Genomic DNA, 18775 nt, shown 5'->3' on the forward strand with positions numbered 1-18775 from the left:
CTAATTATACTACACTTTTACTTTTCATTTCAAACAATTAATTGCTAAAAAATAAGTGCTTTTCTAATAAAAGTAGCAGAATTTTTTTTTTTGCAGTAACAATCAATCAATTACTGTCTAAAAAGGAATGGTTAAGGCAGAAAAATATAGGGGAAATTTAAAATGCATTTTCAGAACTATAACATAATCTGTGGAGGCAAATAAATCAGATTCCTACACAATAAAACAAAGTATATTTCTCTATCTTAATTTCAATTTCTCAAATAAAATCTAAATTTAGACTTCATTTCTTATTTTATGGCTCGGTCTGCATCATTTCCCATGATTTCAGTACTTTAACCAAGGAAATCTCTAATTTATTGAAACAGTTTTCTAATATTACGAAACTAAGTAAACATATATGTTTTTTCAAGCAGCGAAAAAAAAATCCGTTTCGAACAAAAATAAAACAAAACCTCGAAGTATAAACAAAAAAGATAAAGTAAATAAGAATGCTAATTAAAAATGCTATTAGAAATATACATAGAAAGTTATCTTTTATCAGATTTTTGCAACAGAAAATAGTTGAAGGGGAAAGTATATTGGTTCTCCTTTTTGAAGGTTTTGTCTTAAAACACTTTCTGAATAGATTGAAATCATTCTAAAAAACTCTTTTTCTTTATTTTCACTTAATTAGGTTGGTAGAACTATGAGGGATACCAAAGGGCAACAGATTAAAAAAAATAATGAGGCAATCCTCCCCCCCACAACCAAAGCACTGTTAACAAAATAGAAATAATATTTACATCATTTCCTTCCATTTCATTAGTGTTTAAAGTTGTGGGTAGTCACTGAGGTAATGAAATAATTAAAACATGTTAAAACTATAACTTCATACTGTCCAAAGTGATATAGTTTCTTATAACATTAATTTAAAAACTCATACAAAATAAGTCATCATAGATGAAATGTTAGATCATACTGATGTATACAGTACAACAGCCTAGTTTATTTTTTCTCAATGATTAGGATATGCTTATAACATAAATGGGTCATCATATAGCAATAATTAGACCCTTCTAAGAAACAATTCAGAGAAAAGCTATATCTATAACCGATTTATATTTTGAATATAAAAAGCAACCTGACAGTTAAAGTTATTAAATCAAGATTTAATTATTATCTACAATTCAGGCATTACTAGATATATGTTACCTCAACAATATCCGAGTTGGTTCTGCTTTCGTGAGGTTCATTATATTCTGTATACTTGAGAAGAACTTTGTCCATGTCAGTGCTGGCATACTGAAACAGTTTGTTAGAGCTGTTGAAAATGATGAGTGCTATTTCACAGTCACAGAGCACACTAAGTTCATAGGCTTTCTTCATTAATCCAAACTTTCTCTTTGTAAAAGTGACCTAGACAATCCAAAAAAAAAAAAGTATATTTTTATTACAAGTTATTAGTAGTACTTGAACACAGGCTACCTGAAGATGAGTTCTCTTTTAACACTGAGTCTGATTTCAAAGCTGAAAAAGGTTCCTAGCTTCATACTCCACATAAGTCTTCTTCCCCAGTTTCCCAAAGGCCTACAGTCCTACATATATCCTGTACCTCCAAGGGCTCTAATAGAGCAGTCTCCTAAGGAGGCTTCCTTTATCCTTGGCTGCCACTCTGCTGCAGTGGGCAAAGAACCAGAGAAGGAAACAGTTGATCAGTGGCCCCTTATCATCCAGCTTAAAATGGCATTAGAAAACCAAGTCCCACCTCAAGTAATCCATTCATTACTCAGACTTTAATCCCTAAACAACAAAGTACATCCACTAATCTAATTTATATTTCTCCTCCTTCCCAAGCTCTTCTACTGCACCCACTGAAATTCAGTCTAGATCTGCAAATTCCCCAATGTCCTCAAATTCTTCTTTGAATATTTCTTTCTCTAACTGAAACATGTCACCTGAAGCCCTCTCAAATAGAGACTAATTAGTTTGTTTTTAAATACTACATCTCCTGTACTCAAGCGTCTGGAAGATATGTCCTTTTTGCTCCCCATTCTTTCCTTAATTTTCCTTTCTTCTTCTTTAAAAACCCCAGATATTTTGAAGGTCAAGCCACGAAATTTACACCACCCAAAAACTCTCCTTGTGGTGACCCCTGGTCACTCTCCCTCTCCCTCATGCACTGATAAGTATCACATAACTACTTCTCATTCTAATCCTGCTCTTATCTCTGGTGACTTCAGCATCTGTGTAAAAAATTAGTGCAAATACCTTAGCCTCTCAGTTCCTTTATCTCCCAACCTCCAAAATGATCAACCACCACCACATGTCAAGCACTCCTACTGCCATACCTTAACTCTGCCATAAACAATAATCACATCACCTCCAAAATCTCAATTTCACGCATTCCACTTTGCCTTCTATGCAACTCTCCTATTCTGTATTATCTCTCCAGAAATTCTTTAACCTTCATCAAGTCCTCCAATCCATTGACCTCACCACTTTGTTACTATCTACATATTCTCATGCCCTTTCCTCTCTCTTTAGATTCCATGGTCCATCATTATTTTTCACTCCTGTTCTCCTCTACTCTTCTCTCATTAACATATTTGCTTAGCACAGCCCCAACCAAGTACTGACCCCCCATACATTTACCCAATTATCCCTTTATCTTTATGCAAGTAGCTGACAATTACTGGGAACATTAAGTGTGCGTGCACACTCACACCCACATCCCCCTTGTGTTTCTAAACTGATGACCATAAATCTCAACACTTAACACTGCCTGACATTATAACTTGGCTTATTTGTCCCATTATCCCATTCTCCAGGTCAGCTACTTCCTACCTGCTCTCTCTCAAATCAACTCTCCACTGATAACCTTGCCTCAAACCATTGAGAAAACAGAAATAAGCAGCAACTATCTCACTTCCCATCACCAAATCTATCAATTCAATTGTTTCATCTGTACTTTTCCACACTCTCCCTTCTCTGCTGTCATTATTGACATCTCTGTTCCTTTTCCTTTCCATATGCTACACTCTCTTCCCTCATCATGGTTTCCTTCCTATCAGATCAAAGACCACAAGCTTAGAAACATGCTCTAGCATCTCCTTTGACTCCACGCTGCCCCTTCAGTTACCACCCCTTCTCTTCACCTCTCTTTCTGCTCTACTTCAGAGTAAAAATGTTTGAAAGAAACGTCCATAGTTGTTGCCACTAACTTCTCATCACCTATTCTCTCCTCAACCTTACTGCAATCAGACATCCAGTCCCCAGATTCCACTAAGACTTGTCAATATCATTACAGTGACCTTCAATTTATGTGATTAAAGTCAATGGTCATTTTTTTTTTCTTACCTTACTATACATCTCGTTTGACAAAGTTGACCATATTCTCACTCTTCAAACATTTTCTTTTCCAGTTGTTTATGGCACAACACTGTCCTGGTGTTCCTCCTACTTCAGTGACTGCTTCCTCTCAGCCTTTAGAGCTATATCCTCTTCCTCTGCTCAGCCTCTACCCACTGAAGTGCCTGTGAGCTTTAGACTTGGGCTCCCTTCTCCTCTTTACCCCCCCAGTCCTTGCTAGGTAATTGCAGCCAGCCTCATGATTTTAAAAGCAACAAATATGCTCTTTCCACAGTCTTCTCCATTTCAGCAAATGCCATCGTCATCCATTCAAACAAAACCAAATAATATCTAAGAGTTATCCTTGATCCCTGTTATCACAATAATCTACCCTACCAATCCTTCAGCAAATTGTGTTAGCTCCACCTCTAAAACATATCCCAAATCTATCCACTTCTATCTACACCACTATATCCCCCTAGGTTAAGTTACATAATCTCTCATGTGTATTATTTATATAATCACCTTATTAGATTTCCTGCTTTACCTATTGTAACCCACAGTATATTTGCCACATACCTGACAGAGTGATATATTTGAAATATAAATCAAAATGTGTAAGTAGGAGTTTAGAGTTTTTCACTGCACTGAAAGTAATAACCAAACTCATTAAGAAAACAGAATAAATGATCTGGCCTCAAACTATGTGACCTTATTTCTCATCACTCCCTCTTACACCCATTATGCTGCACTGGCGTGTGCATGTGTATACATGTGCATGTGTTTTCCTTAACCAGAAGCTACTTTCCACCTTAGGAACTTTGCTATCTTCCCTCTCTGTGGAACACTTTCACACCACATCTTTCTAATGGTTCCTTCCCTCTCCTTTTAAAAATAAATCTCTCATCTTTATTTAATCTTTTAAAGAAGTCCTTACAATATAAATACACAAATATATGACTTTATATGAATGCATACATGGAATATAAATGTGTTTTGCTTGCCTATTTTCCCTTGAACCAACATAAACCTCTTAACCCACATTTTCAACTTAGTATTTTTCATTCCACACTTTTGTGTAAGACCGTATAATCATATACACATTCAGATGTATACACATATAAGGGATCTTGTCAGCATTTTACAAAACTGGGACTCTTGTCAGTTTTATTTGTTTTACTCATTTAACTACTCCTCGTGGATATGTCTCTAAGTCAAATGGTATAGTTCTAAGGTACTCTTTTGAATAATTTCTTAATTTTTTCATATAAATGTCACTACTCTTTTGCTAGGTGCAAAATAAAAATCTCGTTTCTGTAATATGAATTTTCCTAACTAGTAGTGACTAAACATCTCTTTTTTATATTTGTTGTCATTTGAGATTTGTTTGTTCTAAGCTGCCCATCTTTTGATCATTTTCTTATTTTATAAATTGTTTATTACTTGTCTGAGAGCTCCTTGTACAGGTATATTAACCATGTTTTATACTTTTCCAAATTTCTCAATTATATATTCTTTGTTTATATATCATCTGTCATTTAAAAGTTTTAAATTTTTATAAACTGATTGTATTACTGTTCTTCAAAATCTTGGCAGTTATTATACCACTGTAAGAATATAGTGAATATAAGAATACCACTATTAAAATATACTATTTTAAAACAATGAAATCAAAATCATTTATATTTTGAGATGCACCCAGATGTACTTGCTGCATTAAAATTTTGAATTCAGCAAAGGTGCAGTTAGAAAATGTTTTACCATACTCCTAGTAACTGAAGAAAATGACAATCAGCAAAGGAAAGCATTTATTGCAAGAATAATTCCTACTCTAGTCAGACTTTCAAAATAAGTAAGATATGAACAAGACATGAGACAGGCAATACTGCTTCAGAATATCCAATAAGCATGCCTGAAGAAAATTCTCTAAAACAAAAACTTAAGTTCACTAACAGTAAAATTAGGACAAACCCTGTTGTCCTTTCCAAAAATACTTATAAAAAATATTTCTCTGAAGTTATCAATTAGAAGGAGTTGAAGATGAAGGATGGAGTTAGTGGAGGAGATCTAGCTTATAACAACCTCCTCTCCTCCATTCCTCCAGCTTACTCCAACTAGAGTAAGGTCAAAAAGAGTTTTTTCAGCAACTAGAAAGATTTGCACAAAATACACTTACGTTTCAACAGTGAAGCCAAAGACATAACAGTGAAAACTCCAATCTTAATATTTTACTTTCAAGCTTTATAAATTAAATCTTTTTATTTTATCTATAAGTGCTTAAGTCTATTTTTAAACACTCTGGTTTACTGCTAACAATTTATGACAATAGTAATATAAAATTAACTTTGCATTCTTATAAATTTGTCATCCTTTTATATTCTGAAATAATTTCAAACATACAGAGAAGTTTCAAAAAGTAGTACAAGGGAGGAGGTATGGGGATACATGTATATGTATAGCTGATTCACTTTGTTATAAAGCAGTAACTAACACTAATAAAGGTGTTTAAAAAAAAAAAAAGTAGTACAAAACTTTCATATATCCTTCCACCAAATTACCTGTTAACATTTTACCACATTTGCATTCTCTAAACACACATAACTTTTTCTCTGAACCCTCTGGACTAAGCTGCAGGTTATAAGGTCCCTTTGCCCCTAAATACTGTCTTAAAAACAAGGACAAATATAATTATCAAAATAAAAAACCAACACGGACACAGCACTATTATCTAATCTATAAACCTTATTCAAATTTCTCAATTTTCCCACTAATTTCCTTCATAGGGGAAAAAAAAGTTTTGCTTTTTTTTTTCTCCCTCTAGCACAGAATCCAATCCAGGATCAGATGCTGCGTTTAACTGCATCCTGTTTAATTTGGAACACTTTCTCAGTCTTTCTTTTTCAGGACCTTGGCACTTTTGCAGAATACAGATCATTTATATTGTGGTATGTATCTCAATTTGGCTTTGTCTGTTGTTTCTTTCTGATTATATTCAGATTGTACATTTTGGACAGGAATAGTTTAGAAGCAATGTGTCCTCAATACATCTCATGAAAATCCACATATCTATTTACCCCCTAAATAGTATTGTTAGCTTGATTAAGGCAGTGTCTGCCAGTTTTTCTCCCCAACAAAGCTACTATTTTCCCCCTATAATTAGTAAGTATATTGTGAAGATCTCTATGAAAATATTCTGTTTTCTCATCAAACTTTAACAAACTGATTTTTGCATCCACTGATGAATACTGCCTGAAAAATTATTACCACAATGGTTGTCAAATGGGAATTTTCTAATTCCATTACATTTTCTATCTACATTTACTAACTGGCATTTTACTGTGTGAGTGTTCCTTTCCCTTCATTCATTCATTCATTCATGTCAGCAACAACTCATGGATTCTTATTTTATTCTATGGGTTATAATTCATTCGTATCTTTACTCATTCTGATGTTCAAATTGTCTTTTATTTCAGCAGTGAGAGATCCACTATGTCGGCTTCCTGTGTCCATTTGACATGCTCCCAGTATTCTTTGAACTTCCTGGCACAGTCAAATGTTCCAGGCTCTTCCTGTTCTTTCCCTGCCCCAGCCCTAGAATCAGCCATTTCACCAGGAAGCTCTGATTCCTTTTGGTAGAGAACTGTATTTAGAAACTAAGATATGGAGGATAAGTTACTCGGGTGTCACTGTTTCTAGGCCCTCTCAACAGACAGAACTAGGAAATATGTATATGTACACACATACACAAACACACTTCAATATGTTTCTATTTTTATCAAAATATATTAAAATCCATGATACTTCCAATTCTAATTCTACGTCATAGGGTTTACCACAGGCTTCTCCCTTTCCATAGCTCTAACTCCCTTCTCTGACAGTAAGAAACCCAGCTCCCATTATCCACAATACACTTACTTATTTGCTCAATCTTAGATTACACTTTAAGTAGTTTTAAAATTGCTAAGCCACACTATGAAAAACAAACCTACCATCTAGAAACAAAAGACAGTTCTTTTATCGATACTCTGAAGGACTGGGTCAAGAGATAAATGCATACATAATTTTGGTAAGATATCGTTAAATACCGTCCCCTCAAATGGCTATACAAATCTGTATTCCCATCTGCAATGCACAGGACTGCCTACTTCTTCACAGCCTTACTATACTTTCATTAATAACAGTATTTAGGGCTATGAATTTTCTTCTGATTCCTACATTAAATATATTCCATAAATATGGATGTGTACTATTTTCTTTTTTTTAGAAATTATGTTATTTTAGTTATATATTTCCCTTTTTACCCAGAAGTTGTTAGACTGGCATCAAACTTTTCAAAAAAGAAATTCTTATGTAGAATTAGCTTTCAGAAAAACCATCAAACAAAATTAATTTCTAGTTTTACTACATGGTAATCGGCGTATGTTTGTAATATTCTCCTTTATTGAATTTACTGGTGTTTCTTTGGTTAGGTAATATATGATCAATTTTGGTGAATGCTCTATGTACCCTTATATACTCTATTTTCTAAGTGTAGTGTTCAACATATCACTTAAAGTCAATTTTATTGATTATGCTGTTTAGATCTGGTTTACCATCAATTATTTTTTGTCCATTTGATCTATTTCATACTAAGACTACTGTGTTTAAGTATCTTATTACTAGTTTGTTTCCATTTATGTTTCTTTGTATCTCTTTCAGTTTCTGCTTGATAAAGGTAGTATTTAGTATACCATTATTCCTAATTCTTACATCTTCAAGGTGAATTACAGCTTTCAGCACTGAAAAGTATCTTTCTTTGACCCATTTAATGCTTTTTTGTCTACAATCCTACATCGTCTAATATCAGGATTATAATCTGTTTTCTCATTGTTTTCATTTGTCTGGTATACCTTTTCCCATACCTTTATTTTTAGTCTTTCTGATTATTCCATTTTAGGTGTGTCTCTTTTTGCCTATATTTGGAGCTTGTGAACTAAACTGGAAATGTTTTTTCTCTTAATAAAGAGTCAGTCCCATTTACATTTATTGATATGACTGATAATGCTTAGAGATTTCATCATCATTTTAATACTTTAATAAATATTTAATGCTTATACATATTATGTATATTTCCTATTTTTTTCCTCTCTCTAAATGAGGTGTTTTCTTTGCTCTTTTATGTTAAAAAAATTTAACAAAGATTAGCATTTTTGTTCTAGTGGTTACCTTTGTAGTTACAGCTTTTAAAAATGCCCTTGGTCTCCTGTTTTCATGTTTAATCTTTCACTATTTGGTGTGTCAAATCTTAATGATATTCTTTAACTCCCACCTATTGCCTAAACAATAACCAGTGTGCTTATTCTACTTTCCTCTTTCCCTCTCCTTTCTTACCATGTCTGTTGCATTACTTCTATTTTATCACAAAAAAGTAACATATAATAAATAATATATAACATATTATTCTTCCACCCTTGCCCCCACTGTTGCTTTAGGCTAAAATCTATAGTTAAGTATATTAAATGTTGATCATGTATTTTTTTGCTTATTTCCTCAGACATCTCTCAGTTGTATAAAGCTTATTCTCTACTAGATTGCACACTAACAGCTCATAAGTACAGAATTCCCTGAGCTCTAGTATGTTTAAAACTTGTTTTTATAATCTTTGTATTTGAATACAGCTTGACTGCAAATGAAATCTTTGCTTCAGACTTTTTTCCCTGCATTTTTTGAAAATGCTGCTCTACTGTTGCCTTGTGCTTTATTATCTCAATTTTGCAAAATTCGATGCCAGTCTAATTCTCTGTACTTATATATTTGTTGTTGTTTTATACCTAGAAGCCCTGAGGATTTTTTTTTTAATCTTAAAATCTAATAGTTTCAGTAGGATATGTATCAGAGTTGATCTCTGCAGGTCCACCTAATCCTTGGCATCTTACTTTCTCTCTTATTTATGAAAACTTTAATTATAGTTTAAATATTAGTTCTATGGTTTCGTTTTTCTTCTTCAGGGACTGCAATTATACATAAGTTCGATCTTCTTTATACATAAGTTCGATCTTCTTTATCTATCTCCCTTTTCAACCACTTCTCTCAAACCCTTTGAAATTACTTATCTCATTTTCATTCATTCATTCAGTTGTTTCCCTGCCTTCCTTCAATCAATGTTAAGGTTTCATTTGAATCTATTATTCCTTGGCCACTTTGTAATTTAGTCCTTGTTTTGATATGACTTTATCTTTTTTTTTTTCTGGAGTTCAATCACTTTCAGTTTCATCCATGCTTTTAAAAAAAAATCCACTTCCATTCTTAGTATTTCAAAATTCTGAATCATGATTTTTTTGTCTGTAATATTCCTAAATACTTGTTTAAGGAAATTTATTGCAGGTTGGAAAGTCATATAGCAGTTTTTTCCCACTTTTTCATTGTTGGGGGAACAATCTTATCACCCAAATAGTAGTAAATATCATTGTTTTCTTCTTTATAATAGTATATATAGGAGAATACTGCTTGCATCACTGAATATCTATGGAAAGAACAAACAGTGGGGGGTGGTTTAAAATACTCTTAGTTCAAGAGCACCTCTCCTTCTAAAGGAGTTAAGTATGGTCCCTTTAATGGAAGGCTTTTGGGGGGGGGGTACTGGCAGTGGGGAGAAGAGCTTTGTGTCCTTTGATAAATATATATATATATTTATATATATATTTGCATATTCTTTTGTCTTGAAGGATATATACATATATCCATTTGTATATATCCATATATTCATTTCCATTCAACTAGCATTCTCCAAAGAGTACCTTTGCCTTCCTTTTTACCCTCTTCTCCCTCAAATAGTTACCTTTTCAAGACTATATATAATACTTCCTTGAGCACTACATACATTTAAGCCCTTTCTTTGCCTGTGGTCTCTTCTGACCTACAAACAGTATTTTTCAGAATTTTTGGACTTAGGGTAGAATTCCTCTTTTTGTAGTGATTTCAAATCAATCTTAAGACAGCTACAAGGTTTCCTCTTCTCCTTTCCAACACACTTTTTCCTGATGTATGCTTGCTCACCTCAAAGACTTACAGTAGAAGTTCAAGAAACAGCACACTGTGACTTAGTAATAATTTTCTACTTGGAGGTAATGTAAGATTTAGACATGCTTTGCCTTCTAGTTGTGCCAAGATTGTAGGTTTTATGTAATTTTATTTGTTCTTCTTGTTTTTCTGTATCTATTTTTGGAGAAATTATGTTGGAAGAGTCAGGATTAATGCAGCCACCATTCCTTTAATTACTAAGAATTCCTCCTATAAATTTGAATCTTTGTTTTCAAACAAAGGCTTAAAAATTTTTTTACTTGAAACATATTAAACATTTAATTTCATTTTATTTTAAATATTATGAATTTTTTAAAATATCAGTATTAATAAAGCTATTTCAGTATCAGGCAAAATAAACAAATTTTATTTTTATTAAAAAAATTTTTTTAATGTTTATTTATTTGGCTGCATCGGGTCTTAGTTGCGGCATGCAGGCTCTCTAGTTGTAGCATGCACGCTCTGGAGCGTGCGGGCTTAGTTGCCCCACAGCAGGTGAGATGTTAGTTCCCCGACCAGGTATCAAACCCACGTGCCCTGCATTAGAAGGCGGATTCTTAACCACTGGACCACCAGGGAAGTCCCATAAATTTTATTTTTAAATTGTCATTTTACTCCAGTACTGTAATAACTATAAAGAAAAAGAATAGGACTAAAGGGCTAGACTACAAAATTCAGTGCCTCTATAAACTGAGACACATTTGGTTTTAACCTAACCAGCTTTCCTGATTTTGTGTAAAATCTGGGACTAATATAATTCTCTGAATTCAAGAAGGTTGAACTGTACCATCTCTAAAAGACCTTCTTTGTTTTAAATCCCAAGTACCTGTAAAGATTTTCACATCATATATATTTAGACATACTTTATTTCATTGTTGAATTTAAAAGTCCAGGAGAGACTCTGAGTTTCTGCTTCAGCACTTAACACTCATGGAAGTCGCCACTCTGTCGTAACAAGTAAAAAGCTGAACAAACTGAAAAATCAACAACTCTTCTTAGATCCCTCGGAGAGTTGAGGTCCCAGGGAAACTTCTACCTCCCAAACTGGAGACAGACAGGCAGATACTACAAATCATAAATTACCAGAGCCATGAGCAGAAACCTCCAGAGGAACCAGTACAGGGGTAGGAAAATCTTAACTGTAATTGATGAGTTGCTAGAGGATCACTGTGGACAAGTGCAAAAGTTAAGAACTCTTGGGAGGGCATACCTACACTTTTGTGAGTTTTACCTCCAGGACCTCTATCTATCAGGTTCTCACAGTAAATTGAAATAATCAACTAAGATGGTATAAACCAGTCCAAATATATATACAAAGGATGAGAAAGAATAAGATCCACGTAAAATGGAGAGTCAAGATATATTATCAGACTAGATAAAAAACAAAATCCAGCCACATACTATTTACAAAAGATATACCTAAAGCATAAAGACATAGGTTGAATGTAAATGTAGAGAACTAGACCTATCAAGAAAATACTAGCCAAAAGAAAGCTGTAGCTATATTAATGTGAGACAGTAGATTTAAGTAGATTTAAGACAGACGTGCCTTCCTGAGGACAGAAAAAGTCAATATGTATTAAAAAATTCACCAAGAAGATATAATAATTCTAAATATGTATGAGCCTAATGAAATATTCCCCAAATATATAAAACAATATGTATTAAGCTAATAAAATATAGAGAGAAATTGACAAATCCATCATTGTGGTAAGTGCAATTACTGACAGGTCTCAATGAGCCAAAACCAACTACATAAAAAAAACAAAGAATACAGATAATGTGAACACAAAATGAGACTGAATAGACATATGTAGAATCCTGCATCCAACAATTAAAAGAATACACATTTATCTCAAGTCCACTTGGAACATCTACCAAAAACTGATCATGATTTAGGAAATTAAGCAAAGCCTTAACACATTTTAAAGTGTTCACAATCTATTGGTAAAGGCAATATAAACTACTATAAAACACTGTAATAAGTCCTATCATTAAAGTGTTTATAAAGTGTTTTGGTAAAGACTGAAAGATACTATTTGAAACAGATTAAGTACATACAGAATTAATATCTAGAATATATAAAGAACTTCTAAGAAAAAAATCAACAATCCAGCAAAAAATGGGCAAATCACAAAAACAGGTAACATTTCACCTTCATTAGACAAAAAAATATATTTAAAAAAATGAAAAAATAAAGTGAGAGAGAAAGGAAGAAAGGAAGGAGAAAGGCAAAGTGTATAGGAAAAAGAAATTTTCATAAATTACTACAGTGTATCTGGTACAACCACTTTGGAGAGCAACTTGAAAACCACACAGTAAAGCTATGACAGCCATACTCAACCCAGCAACTCCTCTAGATATTTATCACAGAGACATGTCCACAGATGTAGCTTTAGCATCATTTCTAACATAACATATGCAGCAAAATTTCTAAAAAACTGGAAACAACCTAAATGTTCTTTGATAGAAGTACTGATAAATGAATTGAGGCATATTCTTTCCTACGAACTAGTTGTACTAAATGAATTACATAGACAACTCTCCAAAACACTACATTTAGTGAAAAAGCATGTGCAGATAATAATGCTATTATGTAAAATTTTTAAACCATGTTGAAACAATATTCAGTAATATGTGCTTAAATAATAAAGAAAATACAAATTAAATCCATGATGGGGGTTACTTTGGGGAAGCAAAGAGGAATGAGACTAGGAAAAATTATAGAGGACAGTAAATTTTTAATTTTTTCTTTTACAAGGAAAGATATCTGCAGCAAATATGTCAGAATTGACATACACTACTTCTGGATAATAAAACTAACAGTGTTTGCGGTATTGTTTGTTCTCTGTATTCTGCCTTAAAATAATTTTTTAACTCTATTTCATTTTTTATTTAAAATATAAGAGGATGTCTGTCTCTAAGTAAAATGGAGTGACTGGTGGAAGACCAAAGAACCCACTGAGATCAACTACAAAAAGAGTGAAATACACCAAATACCTGTTCTAAGACATGAGAAAGCTGCTGAAGCAAAAAGCACTGAAGATGTCAAAACTTTAGAGGGATGAAAGACTTCACTTCCACTTAGAAGCTTCTGATGAAACTGTGTGTTTGTCCTTCTTGGTCTAATTCTTTATAAAATGTAAACTTTGTACTAAAGCATAACATAAAAGGAAAGCTCACAAATCCTGAGTGTGTGGCTCAGTGAATTTTCGAACAAAAGAATATGGCCTTATATCTAGCATACGCCAGTGCACCACCCCAGAAACACTCTTTTGTCCTGTCTCCAAGTCATTATCATCTTGTCCCAAGGAAGATCATTAACCTAACTTCTAGCATCATAGATTAATTATGCCTGTTGTTGAGTTTTTTATGAAGAGCATGTGTTCTTTTCTGCTTCCTTGGTATGGTTTTTGCAATAAATTGCACTGGGTCAACTGAAAATCCATCTGAAAAATAACAAATTTTGACCCCTACACCTCAAACCACACACAAAAACAAATTCCAAATGAATAGCAGATCTAAAACGCAAAAGCCTACTTACAAGAGAATAAATATATACATTGTGTTCTAGTCACACAATGGAATATTATACATCAATGAAAATGTATAAAATACATCTCCATGCAACAACAATGAATTTCACAAACACAATGTTGCGCAAAAAAACACGTGATGTTCCAATGACTTTAAGTGTGTTATTTATCTTACTAGCTCAAAAACTCTAGTAATTCAAAACTCTATTTGCTATTACCTCCTTCAGTAACTGCTCCCTGAACTACCCCACCATCAGAGGTTGGTGGTTTCTTCCATAAACACTCCTATCACCTAAGCTTACTTCTATTTGCAATACACTTAAAATGTATTTAATGAGTTCCCAGTGCCTAGCAGTCTCTCAGATAAAGTAGGTATTCAAATTTGGATGAAATAAATGACATCTCTTCTGCATGGGAACGATTTTTCCTCTTTAATGCAAGAATAATGAAACTTTTAACTCAGAATCCACAAATTCCAAAATCAGTAAAATTAAGATACCCTTTTAGTTTATGACAAATTGTGCCTAATCTAACCTTAAAAATAAACTACCCAACTACCTCTTTTATATCTTTTCTGCATTTTTTTTGCCAAAATCATCTGAGGAGAAATTCAGATACCCTTGTCCCATTTGGCAGCTTGGCAAGAAGCTGACTTAGCAGGTAAATTCAACACAGGAATAGGCTATTTCTAGTGGCTGAGATATAGTGGCAGGCTCCATTTTTTTAACCAGCTCATTTCCTTAACTTAAAAAGTTCCCATTACACAGTCACTTACATATTCCTAGTTGTCCTTTCCCTCTAAACATGTGGAGTCCTTTCCACTAGTTGTTCTAGTCTATCTATGCTCAATTTAAACGTGACTCTGTATGGGATACCGAGAGCTGAAGGGATCTTAGGTGCTTTGCTAATCCTCTGCTTGTACGTTATTCCCCAATAAATCCTATTTTACATTTACGCTGCACATGATCATGAAACAGGTCCCCATGCCCCCTCTACATGTCACAATCCTCAGACTTGTGAAGGGAAATTTACTTGCAATCTTGCTAGAATCATTCCTTTGTAATGATGGTATGATTATTTTATCAGTCTTCCCTATTTTATCAACCTTCATAACGAATCATACTGTGTGAGCCTTAACACTTTAGCTAAGGAATCTTCATGAGCTGAAACAAGGGAACTCTTCAATTCGGTCTATCAGCAACCCTAATCACTTCCACTAACTTCTTTACCAGCTGCTCAGTTGAGTTTTGTATTACTGGATGAACTACTACTCAGACTTTACAGAACACATCTTCAGTACTGTTCTATTCCTGGTAAGCTTCCAAAACCAGCTGTTCTTGAAACTTCTGATATGCAACCTTCCTGGAGATAGCATCCCTCCCTTCTGCATATGCTTTCAATAGTAGTTCCTTTACAATAGTCTATGATATTATTTTTCCTTCTTTCCTTTAAACGAAGGGATTGGCAAACTTTTTCTTAAAGGGCCAGGGAGTAAAGATTTTAGGACTATGGGCCATGCAGTCTCTGGGGCAACTACTCAACTCTGTTTTAGTGTGAAAGCAGCCAAAGACAATATGCAAACAAATGTGCATGGCAATGTCCTAATAATGCTTTATTTATAAAAAAAAACAATAGGCAGCCAGCCCATGGAACATAGTTTGCCACCTCCTGCTTTAAACTCTTACAACTTCTGGGCTTCATATACCAGTATCATTATAATTACCCTGAATTTGGAAGGGTTTACTGAAATTGTAGTGAAAATTAAGTTCAACATATTTTATCAATTAAAGGTGAGATATATACATAAATGACTTAGAAATATTTGTGATAATAAGAGTTGTAAAAAAATTCTCATTATTTGTTGGTGAATCGGAAAATCTAACTGACCAGAACACATTCACTGATAACCACAGTTAACTTAGGTATTACCTAATTATGACAACAGAGGTGGTAATTTAAAATAATCATCAATATATGGAAAACTAACAAACATAATCAAGTGTACAGAAGACTAAATATATTATGATAAACCTACACAATGGATGGTAGTAGTAGAATTGCAGTGATTTTACTTTTCCTATTTTGCTTATTTATGTTTTCTATAATTAACAAAAACGATTGCTATAATAAGAAAAAAAGTTTCTTTAAAGCACATGATGAAAAGTCAAAAGCTTTTGATTGCTAAATGTTTAACGTAGTCTGGAAATAAAAATATTTAGACTTCAAATTAATTAAAAAAAAAAAATCAACCATTCTATCCCACACTCCTTTTTTTAAAAATTTACACCGATTAAATAGATAAATTAAAATTTTCATTTACCTGTCGGTTCCTTTCATCCATTATGCGTGTGATTTGTATTTTCTTCCGCCCCATTTTCAGTCACCTTTCCTTCCTTATATTCCAAATATTTAATTCAAAAATTAATTTTCTTCAATACCCTAATGCATGGTACACAGCTTCTATTATTTCAGCTTCTAGTTCAAGGGCTACAGCTGAAATTTTCTATAAGATATAAAAGAAAACACAAATTAGAAAATTTAAGTTCTATAAGTTTGCAACTCATGAAAATGTTATACAAATTTCAAACCTGCCTTTATAGTGCACACAGACTGCATTATTAGTTGAAATTTTTCATTACGTAAAATTAGTAAACAAGTGGAAGCCTTGTTAATTTTACCCTTAAAATATCTCTTGAAACTTTTCATGCCTCTAGTTCTGGCTAAAAGAGTGCAATTATATATAACCTTTGAGCTTTTCCTCAATGAATATAATAATAGCAAAACAAGAGCAACACTTACTGAGATTTTTCTATGTGCCAGGCACTTTTCTAAGTACCTAATATGCCTTAACTCATTCAATCATAACTTCAGTCTTCTGAGTTATAATTATCATCTCCATTTTATAAATAGGGATATTAAGGCAGAGAGCTGTTAAGTAATGTGTCCAAGGTCACACAGCTAGTAAGAGGCAGAGCTTGGAATATGAACTCAGGGAGTCTGGCTCTAGAATTTCTACTCTCAAACATTATGGAATATCCTTAAAAGCTTTTGATAGCCTCCATGTCAAAGGATGAACTAATAATCTGGGTAGCCCCAATCTGCCTTTACAAATTCTTCTTGCAAATTGCCCTAGCCACTAGCAAAATTACTATTTGTCAATCCACAAAGACATTATATACTTTCATAATAATATGCACCTAAATGAAACACTATTCCTTTAGCCATTTAATTATCTCCTCCTTATCAGCCAAGATTCAGTTTGAATGGCACCACCCTGATGAAGCCAAGACCAATTCCCCTTGGTAGAATAAATCATAGCACCTTATTTTATGGGTACATGTGTATAAATTCCAAGATCATTTCCCTTTGAGACTTTGAATCTTTCAAAAACAACGATTTTTTATTCCATTTATCTCTACAGTAGAATGACTGGCAATGATATAACTTGTCATGCTCTGAATGATAGCTGTGTCAAAAACCCAGTGCTTTCAAAACTTACATAATAAAATACTTACAGAGGGATGGGGGATGGGAGACAAATGTTATAACACAATAACAATTTCTCAAGGGAATTTTTTGAAGTATTTTTAATATTGTACATGTAACTCTATAAAACTTCAACTGTACTATGCAAATCCAGTGTTTAATTAAATCTGGCTTTTGCTCAAAAGCAGTGAGTTTCCAATTCTTATCACAACCATCATTATCATCAGCACAGCATTTCTTACATATCTTCCCTTATTCATTCTGTTATTTCTTTATTTATACAAATATTAATTGATCATCTATTAACCACTAATAACCTATTCAGTAATCATCTACTTGCAAAACAGGTACTTCCAAACACTGAACTAGGTACATATGATAAAATGGTCAAGGAAAAAAGGCATAATTTCTGATCTCACAGTCCAGAGTCTAGTAAGGGAAAACAGACATTAGCCAAACCATCATATGAGTTTGTACAAAAGTTCATTTATCTGACCTAAATTCATGGTCAGGGCAGGCTTCACTGAGAACTGCTTCATACTCAAACCTGAGTATGCAGATATACTTACTAGGCAGACAGAATAGCATGTGTAAAAACCCTATGACAAGAACGAGCAGGAAACATGAGAGGAAATGAAAGATGGCTAGTCACTGGTAGGAATCAATTAAACAAGCAGCTGTGCTGTAGAGTATTTCTGTTTTCTCAACAGGCTGCAATATAAACAATAGAAGTTGGCTTACTCCAAATCATGTTCTCTAATAGATCACAGCACATCCAATTCCCATTATGAAAACTTGCACTGTAGCAGGCAACGTAAATATTCACACATTTCACCACAGAGATAATATGTTAACTCCTATAAGGTTGTATAATCTGAAAAATTCTGAACATATCTGAGCATTTTGCTTTTGACAATGGTGGAGTAGGTTGCTTCAAACCAGTCTTTCCCTGAGAATCACTAGAAAAGCAAAACAAAAAGTAATTTGTTTAAAACAACTGAAGAACTTTCAAGACAGTGAGAATTTGCAGGGCTGGGACCTAGAAGAAACAGGTGGGGCCAGACTTTAGACTCGTTTTCCCCTAGAATCATTCGTAGATTGTAAAAACACTAGCTGAGAGGCTGAGAAGCTAAGCAGAGTTTTCCACACTTCTTTGGATGGGGACACGAAAATTCAATTCAGAGCCTGGCTAGGAGGAATAGCCCCAGTAAACACATTGGGAAGCTGGAGGGAATCTAAAGGACTACTACTTTTATCCTAGGTAAAAGGTAAACCAGAAATAGACCAGGCCACAAAAGGAAAGAAGAATAGCTTCAATCTTCTCAATCTGATTATACTGAGGTAATCTGGGCTACCTAGTATCA

The 18775-nt window shown here is 33.6% G+C and overlaps 1 protein-coding gene and 1 long non-coding RNA gene across 7 annotated transcripts in view; both read right to left on the reverse strand.

The window, feature by feature from the left end:
• Positions 1–16437, reverse strand: part of MEF2A (myocyte enhancer factor 2A) — a 93075-nt gene extending 76638 nt beyond the window's left edge. For all 6 annotated transcript variants that reach the window (XM_082448447.1, XM_082448445.1, XM_082448448.1 and 3 more), the window contains exons 1-2: positions 16246–16437; positions 1195–1398 (exon numbers count right to left, since the gene is read on the reverse strand). In XM_082448447.1, coding sequence (XP_082304573.1) covers positions 1195–1398; positions 16246–16299 — 258 coding nt within the window. In that variant the 5' untranslated portion in view covers positions 16300–16437. The remainder of the gene's footprint in view (positions 1–1194; positions 1399–16245) is intronic.
• LOC309654486 overlaps positions 1–18775 on the reverse strand; it is a 551553-nt gene that overhangs the window by 511757 nt on the left and 21021 nt on the right. The gene's annotated exons all lie outside the window — the stretch shown is intronic.

The sequence above is a fragment of the Balaenoptera physalus genome (assembly GCF_965194825.1).
Source record: "Balaenoptera physalus genome assembly, chromosome: 2".
NCBI lineage: Eukaryota > Metazoa > Chordata > Mammalia > Artiodactyla > Balaenopteridae > Balaenoptera > Balaenoptera physalus.